General features: G+C 34.9%; 1 protein-coding gene across 3 annotated transcripts in view; it reads right to left on the bottom strand.

The window, feature by feature from the left end:
- Positions 1-12475, bottom strand: part of NELL1 (neural EGFL like 1) — a 714969-nt gene that overhangs the window by 145007 nt on the left and 557487 nt on the right. For all 3 annotated transcript variants that reach the window (XM_045557684.1, XM_045557686.1, XM_045557685.1), the window contains one exon: positions 8543-8638. In XM_045557684.1, coding sequence (XP_045413640.1) covers positions 8543-8638 — 96 coding nt within the window. The remainder of the gene's footprint in view (positions 1-8542; positions 8639-12475) is intronic.

Below are 12475 nucleotides of genomic sequence, written 5' to 3'. Positions count from 1 at the left end.
CTTTTCAAGCACTACCATAATAAACGCATAGATCTGCCTGTTTGATTCATCATATTTTGGACCTAAGTGAGCATTTTCAGGCAACTACCTTTTCTAATCAGTGATTCCTACTAGGAGAGACTGATGCAAATCATTAAGAATTATATTCCCTCTAAGTCAGGCTACTGGCTTCAATTAGCCTTTTTCCACATGATCTATAGTGTAGTACATATTCTTAGATATAAAGATTTATGGCTAGCTACTATGGGAAGTCTGTAATTTCTGAGCCTAGTTGGTCATAGTTTTATAGAAAGCTGGATTTCCTCTATATTTAGCCATTGTGCTTCAAGTTATAATGGTGTTTCTATTTCCCGGGGCATAAGATTAAAAACGAATATATGACCCATACTCTTGACATTCACAGTTTAGTAGTGCAGGCTTGCCTGGTGGGACGAAATAGATGCTTGTCATCTAAATAGTCAGGAATTACTCTCTGCATTCCTAACTAGACAAGATAATCCTTAATAGCTTTTATTTATTTGATGGAGAATGACAATCTAGTAAAAAGATTAGCTCCATTCACTTATGGCAAAGGTGCAAACAGCTTTACGGAAAGGCAAAATGACAAAGCTATTGGGAATACACAAAAATTTCTGTGCAAATTTGTTAATGGCACCCCCCAATCCTTAAGATATCTTTAAAATTTTAAAAGACACTTAGATGTCTTTTATATAAGATTTGAATTGGAGTTATTACAACATGTGATTGTAAAATGAAAAGACTGGACATATGAAACTTAAGGTCCTTGTCTATATTCATTCATTTACTCATTTATCAAATATTTATTTAATTCAAATGTAATAGGATATTAAAATTAGATTTTTCTCCTGTCAGAGTTTTGATAGGTAATAATATGAAAGTTGTTAAGGACTCCCACATCCCAAAGCTGGGTACTAAAATACCTTTACAACACTTGTAAAAATCAGCTGTGCCTGCATTATCCATTAACCACCTTCCACGTGCTTGGACAATTACTCCTATTTTACATGAAAAAGCTGGGGTTACCCTAGTCACGTAGCTAGGTAGTGGAATCTAGAAACAGAATCCAGTTTTCCTGATGCCAAATTGAGAATGAGAATATTTGTCTTTCTTGACTGAATTTGGGGAATCAACAAAGAGCTAAGAAAATATTTGCAGAAGTATAAGTGGGGTCGCCTTTTGAATGAGATTTCAAATCTTCCTATGTACAAAGTCTCCTATGCTATCAATAATACAATGAGAACTTGGTGTTAAATCTTCCCTTTCAACTCCAAGAAATGGGGGGAGAAACAATACCGAAGAAACCCTTTCCAGGGATCATAGCTACGTTAAACATGTCACTATTTCAGGTGCTGAATTAACTCATTCTTTCCCCAGAGCAGAACTCCTACATATTAATGTATGTTAGCTTGTTAAAGAAATTACATTAAATGTTTATGAGAGCAGAGAGAAGATGAGCTGGAAAGGACTTGAATAATAACACTTTACATTCAAATGGTATAGGGAAAGGCTGTAAGAGCTGGTAGAAGGACCAGAGAGACCTCGGAAGCAGAAGATCAATGTAAAGCACGGCTTTCCCATTTACCTGCTGAGTATCCTTGGGGAAGCAGCCTATTATTTCTGAGTCTCACTTTTACCCCCTGGTTAACTGAGGATAAAATTAGGAGCACCTATAATTTCTAGATGCCAACCACGTGCCAGGCACTCTAGTAAGTGATTTAAATAGACTCTCTCATTTAATCTCACAATAATATTATGAGATAGGTAATACTGCTATCCCCTTTTTAATGGAAAGTTGAAGCTTAGAAACATTAAGTCTATCTGATCCAATGTCATAGATCTGGGTCAATAGCAGCACCTCGACTTAAACTGAGCTAGTATGACTTCACAGATTGTGTTCTTTTCCCCTATTTCGTTTACTCTAATCCTGCCTTAGGAACAATAAATGTTGAAAGGAATATATACAACAATGTACATCATCAAATAAAATATTATGCCTCATTATTCTCAGGAGAGCATAATTTACTTGGGCTCCCATATGATCTGTTGGGCTTAATTACCCTTGGGCACAAAGTGATCAAGAGGCAGCAGATTATAATGCAAAGTGTATGAAATCTGGATTCAGTCACATATGGGTTAGAATCCCAGCTCCATTATTGACTGGCAGGATGACACTTAGAGATGTCCTCAAATATGTCCAGAAGGATGAAACTAGCTGCCCCACAAAAAATAACAAATATAAAAGTTTGGGGTTCATGATAGATCTGTAGTAGCTTAATGCAAGTTTCACTTCACAGAGGCAGATCCAGTATTAGAACTCAGACGTCTGCTTTCCAATCCAGTACTCTTTCACTATTGCAGGCTACATCTTTAGTTTCTAGTTCAAACTCTGTGAACAAAATTCATTGATCTCTACAGTTCATTGAAATGACTTGAAAACTTGTTCTTTGTCCATGAGATGAGACTAAAAATGACTTGAGGTATTTTCCCATATGTCTGAAACCAGGCAAAATGATTATCCTCACAGAATCAAGGACAGGGTTGTGACATAACTCCAAGTGGCTCTGAAAATTGAGTGGCAACTCCATTTTGTATCCAAGAAGAGGTGTGTTGAATCTTTAGCCCAATTTCGCTATCACAGCTAAAGAAGAGTGGGTGGAACTGAAGAGAGGAAGGGGGTACTGAACAACGACAAGACTTCTCAGCTGCTCTAAACATGAATGACCTCAGTCTTAATGGGTTTAAGTTCCTCTCATCTCCCAGTTCAATGCCTCTTCTTCTGTCATTCTTAATTGCTGCAGAAAGTTTTTCTACCAAACTCACATTCATCTACCTTAATGGAATTTTAAAAGAGCATCTGCATCCATCCTTTTACAGGTGGGTTTAACTGGATGAACAACTCAGAGTAACGCCAAATCCTCATATTTCCTTTTTTAAAATGATGCCATAAAAGCCCTGCTTACTATTTTATGGGCAGCTGCACAACAAAGTGCCAACTTAATAGTTGAGGTTGTCATATTTACTGAGCATGCACCATGTGCCAGACAACCTGAGAAAGCTCAAGTTGAGAGAAGTTAAATAACGTTTCTGTCTGCTATGAACTTGAGGAGGTACTTTTACATTCATTTTCCTCCCAGATGCCCTCCCCACATTTCTGTGATAATCGGAGAGAAAACAGAAGAAAAATTTTCTTCTCTGTTATGAGAATGGAAATTTGTTTACCTTCTGAAAGATTCTTAAAATCTACCCCCAGAGACAGGGATGGGCAGAGCAATCTCAAATAGATGAATGCTGATAGAGATCTCTCAAATTAGGGATAAGATTTAAAATTTGGAAGAACATGGAAGTTTTTCTTTCTGGCCATTCTTTTTACCTGGTGAATGGACAATATACTCTAGGCAAACTATTACCCTCTGTCTACATATTTGTAAGTCCCTGGGGAGAGAAAATATAATAGAATAAATTATTCTGCAAAAAATTTCCCTTTAGGGAAGGTTAAAAGATCTCCAGTAACTGAGAAAAATGAAGCCCTTTTGTTTTTGACTTTTATGTTCTCTTTATTTTAAACTTAAAAGAAATCATTTATTACACACAATTTAAATTTATTATAGAAAAATTTAAAAAATAGAATATCAGATAAGCAAAATAGGAAAATAATGACTACTGAAAATTGTATTGTGAACGGATAATGCTGTTAAACTTTTTTGCTATTTACTGACTGATATCCCTGAATATTCTTGATCAGGTACTTACTATACTTTAAAAAGGCTTGGAAACTATGAGAGGTTCAATGTCCATATGAATTTATTAAATAATAGCTACATAAATGAACCTATTTCTGAAGCAACTGTGGGAAAAAGTTAAGGTCTGCTATTTTTACCAACAGTTTGTTTTTTTCCAATTATTTTACACTAGACTGTGCTCTACCCTATAGTTTGGATAGCCCTGTTCAGCTGTCAAAGTTTGATTCACAAGACACTGTTTGTGGACACCTAATATCCCCTTGTATTTATACAACTTATAATTCACATAATATATGTAAGGGAAGAAATGTTGTATAATTGGCTGGCTTCTCTGTACCACCGCAAATAACCATCTTGATTTGTATCCCTGCCCAAATTCCTACTAAAAAGTGATTGATCAAGTAGTCTTTTCATACAGAAAGCATTTTAGCGCAGGTCCCCTTAAGATGTTTCTAAGTTTTATATTATAAGAGAAATTACCTTCTTATCACACACATTTAAAATTTTCTCCTAAAAAAAGGATAAAGTATTTTCTCTTGTTTCAGGAGAACACAAGGGTGGGAGTCATGTATTTGTTGGGTGGGGTTGGAGAATCCACATGTTTATTCCATCAATGAGACAGGGTAGACATAGAGTAGGCCAAGTTTCCACAGCAATCTAGTTCCTAAAACTAGAAAAAGATGTCCGCCCCCAACCCCACACACACTCAGAGCACATGATGGACATCAGCCAGTAACTGTATCTTGAGTGCTCAAGAATTTTCTAATTACAGTAAACCATATACCTTTCTCAAAATGCTCAAGCAATGCTTAAAAATGCTTCCATTGTCTAAAAAAATGCTTATAATGTTTATATTATTATCAAGTAATACTGAGACATGTCTACCTAAAAAAATTATATCCTTTTAAAAAAGACTTTTAAAAATGTTACATGCAGGCCAGGAGTTCTCAATGGGATGAGATTTTGCCTTGCAGGGGATATTTGGCAATGTCAGGAGATTTCTTTTTTTTTTTTTAACTTTAGTAGGGATTTTTTTTTTTTAAGTTTTATTTAATTCTGAATGTTCTCACTACAAAGAAAATGACAAATGCTTAAGATGACAGATATGTCGACATTTTTGATTGTCACAACTGGGGGTAGAGGTGCTAATAGCATTTAGTGGATAAAGTCCAATGGTGCTACTAAATATCCTATAATACACAAAATAGCCCTCTACAACAAAGCATTATCTGGTCTAAAATGTCAACAGTGTCCAGATTAAGAAACCCTAATCTAGACCTAGCCCCATATCTAATATTTAATCCATACTTGTGCTGCTTGCAAATTTGCAAGCAGAAATATTAAGTAGAAAACTTAATCTCTCTTCTTAGAAGATGATGTTCTGCTGCTTTATGGTAGGTAACATATTTCTGGATATAGTGTAGCTCTTTAATTTTAAAAGTGAAGAGTCTCTAGGAGGACTTTATGTTGTTCATTTTGTTTTGTGGTTGGCTACATTACGGCAATGTGGCATCCTTGCCTTTTAACTCTTACCAAGGTTCAGAAAGGAGTTTTCACCAGCAGCCCTTTTATTAATATCTTAAGAGTAGCGAAACTACTCTTCTTTTTTTCCACCTCAAAACTTTTTTTTAATTTCAGCATATTACAGGGGTACAAATGTTTAGGTTACATATATTGCCTTTGCCCCACCCGAGTCAGAGCTTCAAGTGTGTCCATCCCCCAGATGGTGCACACTGCACTCATTAGGTATGAATATGCCCATCCCCTCCTCCCCCCTCCCACCTGCCTGATGAAACTACTCTTCTTACTGATTCTTCAGTCAGCTCTCTCTTTACACATGTCCATGTTAATTGTAAAACCAAATCAAAGCTAAGCACACAGAGAAGGAACACTCAAAGGGGAAGATAAGAACTTAAGATAACATGTTGTCCGAAACCAAAGGAGGTAAAATGTTTGCTCATCTTGAGTGGAGTTACAAAAGGTTAGAGTTTACTAAAATCTCATCAATGGAAAGTAAATACAGAGTTGTTCATCTTTGTGTTAAATACAAACAGGAGTGTGATTGTTAATGTCATTATATTCCAGGTAGGAGTTTACTTTAGCAAATGATTTCAATTTTAACTAAGTGTACTTGAATTTTGAAAGGCTGAATATCATAAGCAATGAATAAAACCAGTAACAAGGAGGGCCAAGGGAACATGTTTAAGACTAAATATAAGTGCATTCCCTATAGCTCAAATGGGACCATTTAGTTAGTTCTGAAATAAAAACAAATCAAATCAAAGATTTAGTATAATCATGCCACAAGACATTTACAATGTATTTGCATTTTTCCTTTGGCACTTTGAGTCTCAAGGCATCTAGTACCACTATTTAACGGCAAATAGACTGACTTAATGTTTATTGCTAATGATCAACATGACAAAATAATTCAGACAAGATATGGCACAGATTTTGGGTGTTTATCCTACAATTAACCTAGATCCCTCACATACAATTGATTGAGAAATATTTGCTTTATTCTTTCCATGAAAAACCTCATACAATTAGAATATTGACAAAGATTAAATAGCATGACTTTGCTACAGAGAAATCTTGTTTTATTTGATTGCATTTTCCTTGGAATGATTGTGTAAGACTTCAAGAATATGAAATTCTCAATCGCAACTTTATTATTTATATAGCAACCCATGGCCTGCCTGTTTTCCTTTTGCCTCTGGTTTTGATTTGTTTCTTTTCTATATTTTTCCTGCTCCACATTATGGACCAGAGTGTCAGTACTTGTTCATTCACTCACTTATTAAGCAAAGAAAAGGACAAAGGACAAATCAACAAGGCATAAGAAACCATAATCAATTTTTCCTGGGCTGCCACTGACCACAGGCCTTCATCTAAAGTAATGTTTTTCCCCAATTATTTATAACGTAAAAAAGAAGAAGAAGAAGAAGAAGTTTACAGTAGATACTATGGTTAAATATCCTGTGCTGCTTGGTGAAAATGCAGATTTGTGAGCCCACCCCCTGATATTCTAATTCACTTACTCTGGGGAGGTGGCCCAGGAATTTGTATTTTAACAAGAAGTCCTTGTATTATCCTTGAAAAACCCATGCAAGGTTTCTTAGCACAGTCTTTGTGATATGCAAGTTGAGTTTTATTTTCAGTTCTAGTAATTGCAGAAGTTACTTGCCGTAGCTAAGCTTTTGTTTGCCATCTATACATTGGGAGTAATAATATTAATAATATCTATCTCCTTTGTTCTTAATATTAAAATGTTCATTTAAAAAGCCTGACACATAATTAGTACATAATAAATGGCATGTAATTAGTAGTAGTTTCCATCATCATTGACATTATTGTCATCACCATTCTGTTCCCATTAATTCTTGTATATTCATTTTAGGGAAATACAGCAGTACTAGAGGAAGTAATGAGAATCCTTTGGCTATATAGATTTTCCATTTTAGAAAACCTACTTAACATAAAATGTATTGCAATAAGGGTATGTGTGCTAAGTTATCACTAAGTTTGTTTGCTTTGGGCAAGAATTCTTCAGCTCCGTGTGGTAATTCATGCTGCTCAGAGGCAGTACCTGGCTCTTTGACTTGTCTTTTTAAAGAATAAACCAATTAATTATTATCTAACATGTGATTTGATTTGTTGGTAACATCACAAAATATGGAAACAATGATAAAAATAGCTTATTGATTTCCTTGTTGAATAATTTAGGTAGTTAACTTTTGACATGTTTTTAAAAAGATTAGGCTGCCTTATAAATATGCAGTGCAATGCAATACATTGGTCAGGGTGGGATATAATAAATGAGCTCTTTTTTAAAAATATATTTTCTAAATGCAGATTTTAAACATGTAGGAAAAAACTCCAGACCTTCGCTTTTTATCTTTAGCATCAGATGGAGATACCTCCCCCGCATCTAATAATAGGGATAATGACAACATCCTATTTCTATTTTTCTATGCTACGATCTGAGAAGAAGAAAGTGTGTGAATTCCAGACTTGGGAAAACACAATGCAGTGATCTTAGCCTAATAAAACACATGAGAAAATAAACTGAAATATTCACTTTTACATGGCATAAACCGCTTGCTTGAAATGACACATATATTGGCATTGAACATTAAATTTCATCTGTACACAGACAGGAGGACTTCTGTAATCAATAATAGAGCTAGATAGTTCCAAGTGTAAACAAACATTTATTGCAAATGGAAAGGTGCACATAATGGAATCTTATACTAATTGGTTTATATTATCTGGTCTATGAATGATAATGTTCCTAATAAACCAATATTAGAATAAAATCCCAAGCACACCAATAAACCTGCTGCTGGAGTTATTTAATGAGCTTTTACACAAGGAGCATGTGCTGCTAATTTAGATTCCATTGACACAGCAGACTGTTATAATTCCAATAGCTGCGTGTGATGCTACCCAATAGATGATAAGTGGGGCAGGCCAGTTCATCAAGCTTTATCTCTAATTAGCACTAAAAACACGCACTGCAAACTATAGCAGAGAAAAGACTTGACCTTGCTAAATTAGACACTTTGGAGTGAAGGCAAATGAAGCTCTGTTGTCAGAGAGAGAAAGCCTATTGTGCAGTTATTGAAAGGTACCCACTTTGTGAGAGTCGCATCAACATCAAAAACTATGTATCAAGTCAACCCACAATGCTATATTGTTACAGAAAGAGCTTCCATTCTTTCTGAATCAATTCTTCCACCCATCTTTCTCCCTATTCCCCCCAAACCAGGCTAGATTACCTTTCTCACAGTGGCTTCCTGTGAATCCAGCTGGACAGACGCATTTGTTAGGAGCCACACAAGTTCCACCATATCTGCAGCCCTCTTCACAGAATGCTGTTGCAAAAGAAAGATGGATTTCTCTTAGATAAAATGCAATAAAGGAATTCATTGTAAACAGAATGAGCATTCAAACAATTCTTTGTTGCATACAGAATACATGTCTGTGTTGATATATTTTTAAATTTCCATACACAAAAAGAAATTAATAATATCTACTTCACTGATTTATATGAAATCAATTCAAATAATGAATGTGAAGTGTTCAGCATAAGTCTGGCATATGCTAAACAGTAGCTAGTAATAAGAGTTATTATTGTTGCTAATACTGATATATTTAAAATCCAATAGGATAAACTGAGTAACTAGAAAATGTAGGGTCACAGTAAAGGCAAAGGTTTTTTCAATGCTCACTAGTATGTAACCTACTCTTTTTCAGTAAAACATCTTTTATGGCAATAAAAATCTACTTTTAAAAAAAAAGGCTTTGGTAATTGATGTAACTTTTGATAACATAATAGATTTGACTAACCTCTTGCTTTTGAATACATAAGCCGTTTCCAATATCTTGGTAATAAAAACAATGCCTTTTTCTTATAGCAAAAATCCTTAACACATGTCAAATTATTCCTTTAGGGAAAATGCCTCAATGTGGAAATCCTGGTTGAAAGGCTGCAGACTTTAAGTTTTTTGATAAGCATTACAAAGTTATCTTAACTCTTCCCAGTGCTATCCTGCTAGCATCCCAGACTAGGTTAGTTCCCCTTATACACACTTGACTAGCATAGCTCCACACACCTCTTCATTGCAGTATTAAATATTAATACAATTGTAAATTTTCATGTAATTGATTGCCATCTCCTGCCTCATCCATTGACTATAAGATGCATAGTAATAATAGGATATTTTTTTTTACTCATCACTGTATCCTAGCCTCCATAACTGGTCACGTAATAGATGCTCAAAAAATACGTGCTGAATGAATTAATCTACATCTTTCAGGTTGTTCTGATAGAAAAACTCTTGCTCTAAAAATTCTGTGACACTTCCATCCAGAATAATTTATTATCAAACCTTGCTAGATAACCAATAACTTAGTATACTAAGCCTGCAAAATTTCTGATTAAATAAGATGATTGCAACTGTTAACCCTGAGTTTATTTTATTCACATGAGAGCTAGATGAGCAAATGTTTTAAATTTTAATTGTAGTTAGAAAATGCGACCCTGGAAAAATGTCATTGCTGTATTTTGCCAACATCACATAATTAATATAAATCTAATTTTAAAAAGCCCCATGTTGTATTTAGATAGTTTAACACCAGAACAAGATGAAACTTCTCACATATTGTTGTTTTCCACATCATTTAAAATCCCTTGGATGATTTAACATTCTTTAGCTTCAGCAATTAATTTGAGTTCCTTTGCTTCTGCCAGAGAACAGTGTGCACCCTGGAATTTAAATACCATTTCCTATTTCTAGCATCTTAGTACACTTAGCCTATAAAAAAAGATTTAGACAATATCTGCTTTGGTATGTTCATCACAAAAACCAAAATATATAAAATATATGCATACAAATATATGTGAAATGTCTTGTCCCCAAAATCCCACTTTGTGGACTCTAGTGACTGACATTTCAAATAAGATATTTAAAGTTTAGCTCTGCAATGATAATAACAGAACACTGAAGTGTTTTTGCAAGCTAAAAATAACAGATGCAAAGCTGGCAACCAAAAGTTTCAAGTACCACCAAAAGAAGGCAGGGGCTTGGAAACAGGAGGCTTAGCTTGGGTTTCTTTAGTGCACATTTGAAACAGGACTTCATCTAAATCCTGCAGACCTGATTAGGAGACTTGATGCTATTTCATAGTAGGTATGCATGCTGGATTTACTCAATCCTTAAGTAGAAATAATGATACAGTAGAAGGTTTTATGAAGAGAGCATGAGATGTTTTTAATGTCCTAAGAATGTGCAGATGTCATAATAAATAGAGTATGATGAGGATGAAATGAGTTAACATATGTAAAGAACTTAAAATGGTGTTTGGCACATAGTTAGTGCTACATGTGTCCTGTTACATAAAATTAATTTATGCCAGTATCATTATAACTATGAAGCATGGACCAGGAACACATTGTATAATACCCAGACAATATAAACCCAAAGTGCCAGAACAACAAATGCTGGTGTGGATGCGGAGAGATAGGAACACTCATATACTGCTGGTGGGACTGCAAACTAGTACAACCTCTATAGAAAGTAGTAAGGAGATACCTCAAAGAGCTAGGAGTAGAACTACCATTTGATCCAGCAATCCCACCACAGGTATTTACCCAAAAGAAAAAAAAGACATTCTATAAAAAAGACATCTGTATTTGAATGTTTATAGCAGCACAATTCACAATTGCAAAGATGTGGAAACAACCCCAGTGCCCATCAATACATGAGTGGATTAATAAAATATGGTATATGTATAACATGGAGTACTACTCAGCCATAAAAAATGGTGAACTACCTTTCGTATTATTCTGGATGGAGGTGGAGCCCATTATTCTAAGTGAAGTATCACAGAACAGGAAAAACAAACCCCACATGTACTCACCATTAAATTGGTACTAATAGACCAACACTTATGTGTACATATGGAAGTAACATTCATCACGTGTTGGCCAGATGGGAGCATGAAGGAGGGGATGGGTAAATTCACACCTAAGGGGTGTGGTGCACACTGTCTGTGGGATCGGCACGCTTGTAGCTGTGACTCAGGTGGTGCAAAGGCAATTTATGTAACCAAAGCATTTGTACCCCTATAAGATTCTGAAATAAAAAAATAATAGTAATAAAATAAATGAACCCACCATGCAAGGTGTTCAGTTTCACCAAGATGGGTTTAAGGCATCCCTTTTTATTTATGCTGGATTTAGTTTCTAATAACGGTGGTATTAGCCCTTATCATGAAAGTATCTGATACGTATTACTGTTTCCATTACAAAAATGATGAAACTGAGGCTCAGCCATCAAGTGCCCTGTCTAAGCCTGCATAGCTAGTAAGTGGCAGAGACAAGAATCAAGTAAGGACATCTTTGCCTTTAAAATTCTTACCTCTTTCTTATTTGTTACAGCTCAGGTTTATCTTTGATCAGGTATTCACAAGGGCAGGTTTATTTATTTATTTTTGAATAATTTCATGAGGGCTAAGGGAATTGGCTAAAAATTAAAAGGAAAAAAATATGCACAAATTTCACATGTTGCATTAAAAAGTGAAGATAGGGAGCTGTTCAAGTTCATGTACCTATGATCTAATCTCTATTTTTGTCTGAGACTGGTCACATTTCTCCCAATGTAGGCATATATTATTTTAAATAAATTTCAACTGGAATAACCAAGAAATTCATTGCCTATTTACACCTTAGATGATATGACAAAGTAATTTCAAAAATCACGAACGGCAATAAAGAGATGTGTCATCTAAAATGTAAACTACTTTGGAGAAATTAAGATCATTTCAACTTTTTTTAAATATCTCATAAAATATAAAAATACATTGATATATCTTATTCAAAAGACTGTGGATGGATTATTTATATCAGATAGGCTCTTCTTGATCAACCATGAACCTTGCACTTCAAAGAAAAGGACTCATAGACAGAAGACCTGTAATTTGCACAATATTAATTAGTTGATGGTAGAACCAAAACAAACAGCAGGGTCAACACTACGTTCTCTTTCTAGTTCATGAAGAGAGGGACTGATAGAAATTATATGGTCCAAATTCTGGCTCTGTATTTACAGCAAATCATCCTACCACTCTGTGCCTCAGTTTTCTCAAGAGTAAACCAGTAATGATAATAACACCCATGCTGTGAGAGCTAAATTCAACTACCAACATAA

This window comes from Lemur catta, chromosome 7 (assembly GCF_020740605.2).
Source record: "Lemur catta isolate mLemCat1 chromosome 7, mLemCat1.pri, whole genome shotgun sequence".
Taxonomy (NCBI): domain Eukaryota; kingdom Metazoa; phylum Chordata; class Mammalia; order Primates; family Lemuridae; genus Lemur; species Lemur catta.
The sequence above is the reverse complement of the archived record's forward strand: the minus strand, read 5'-3'. Positions and strand labels throughout refer to the sequence as shown.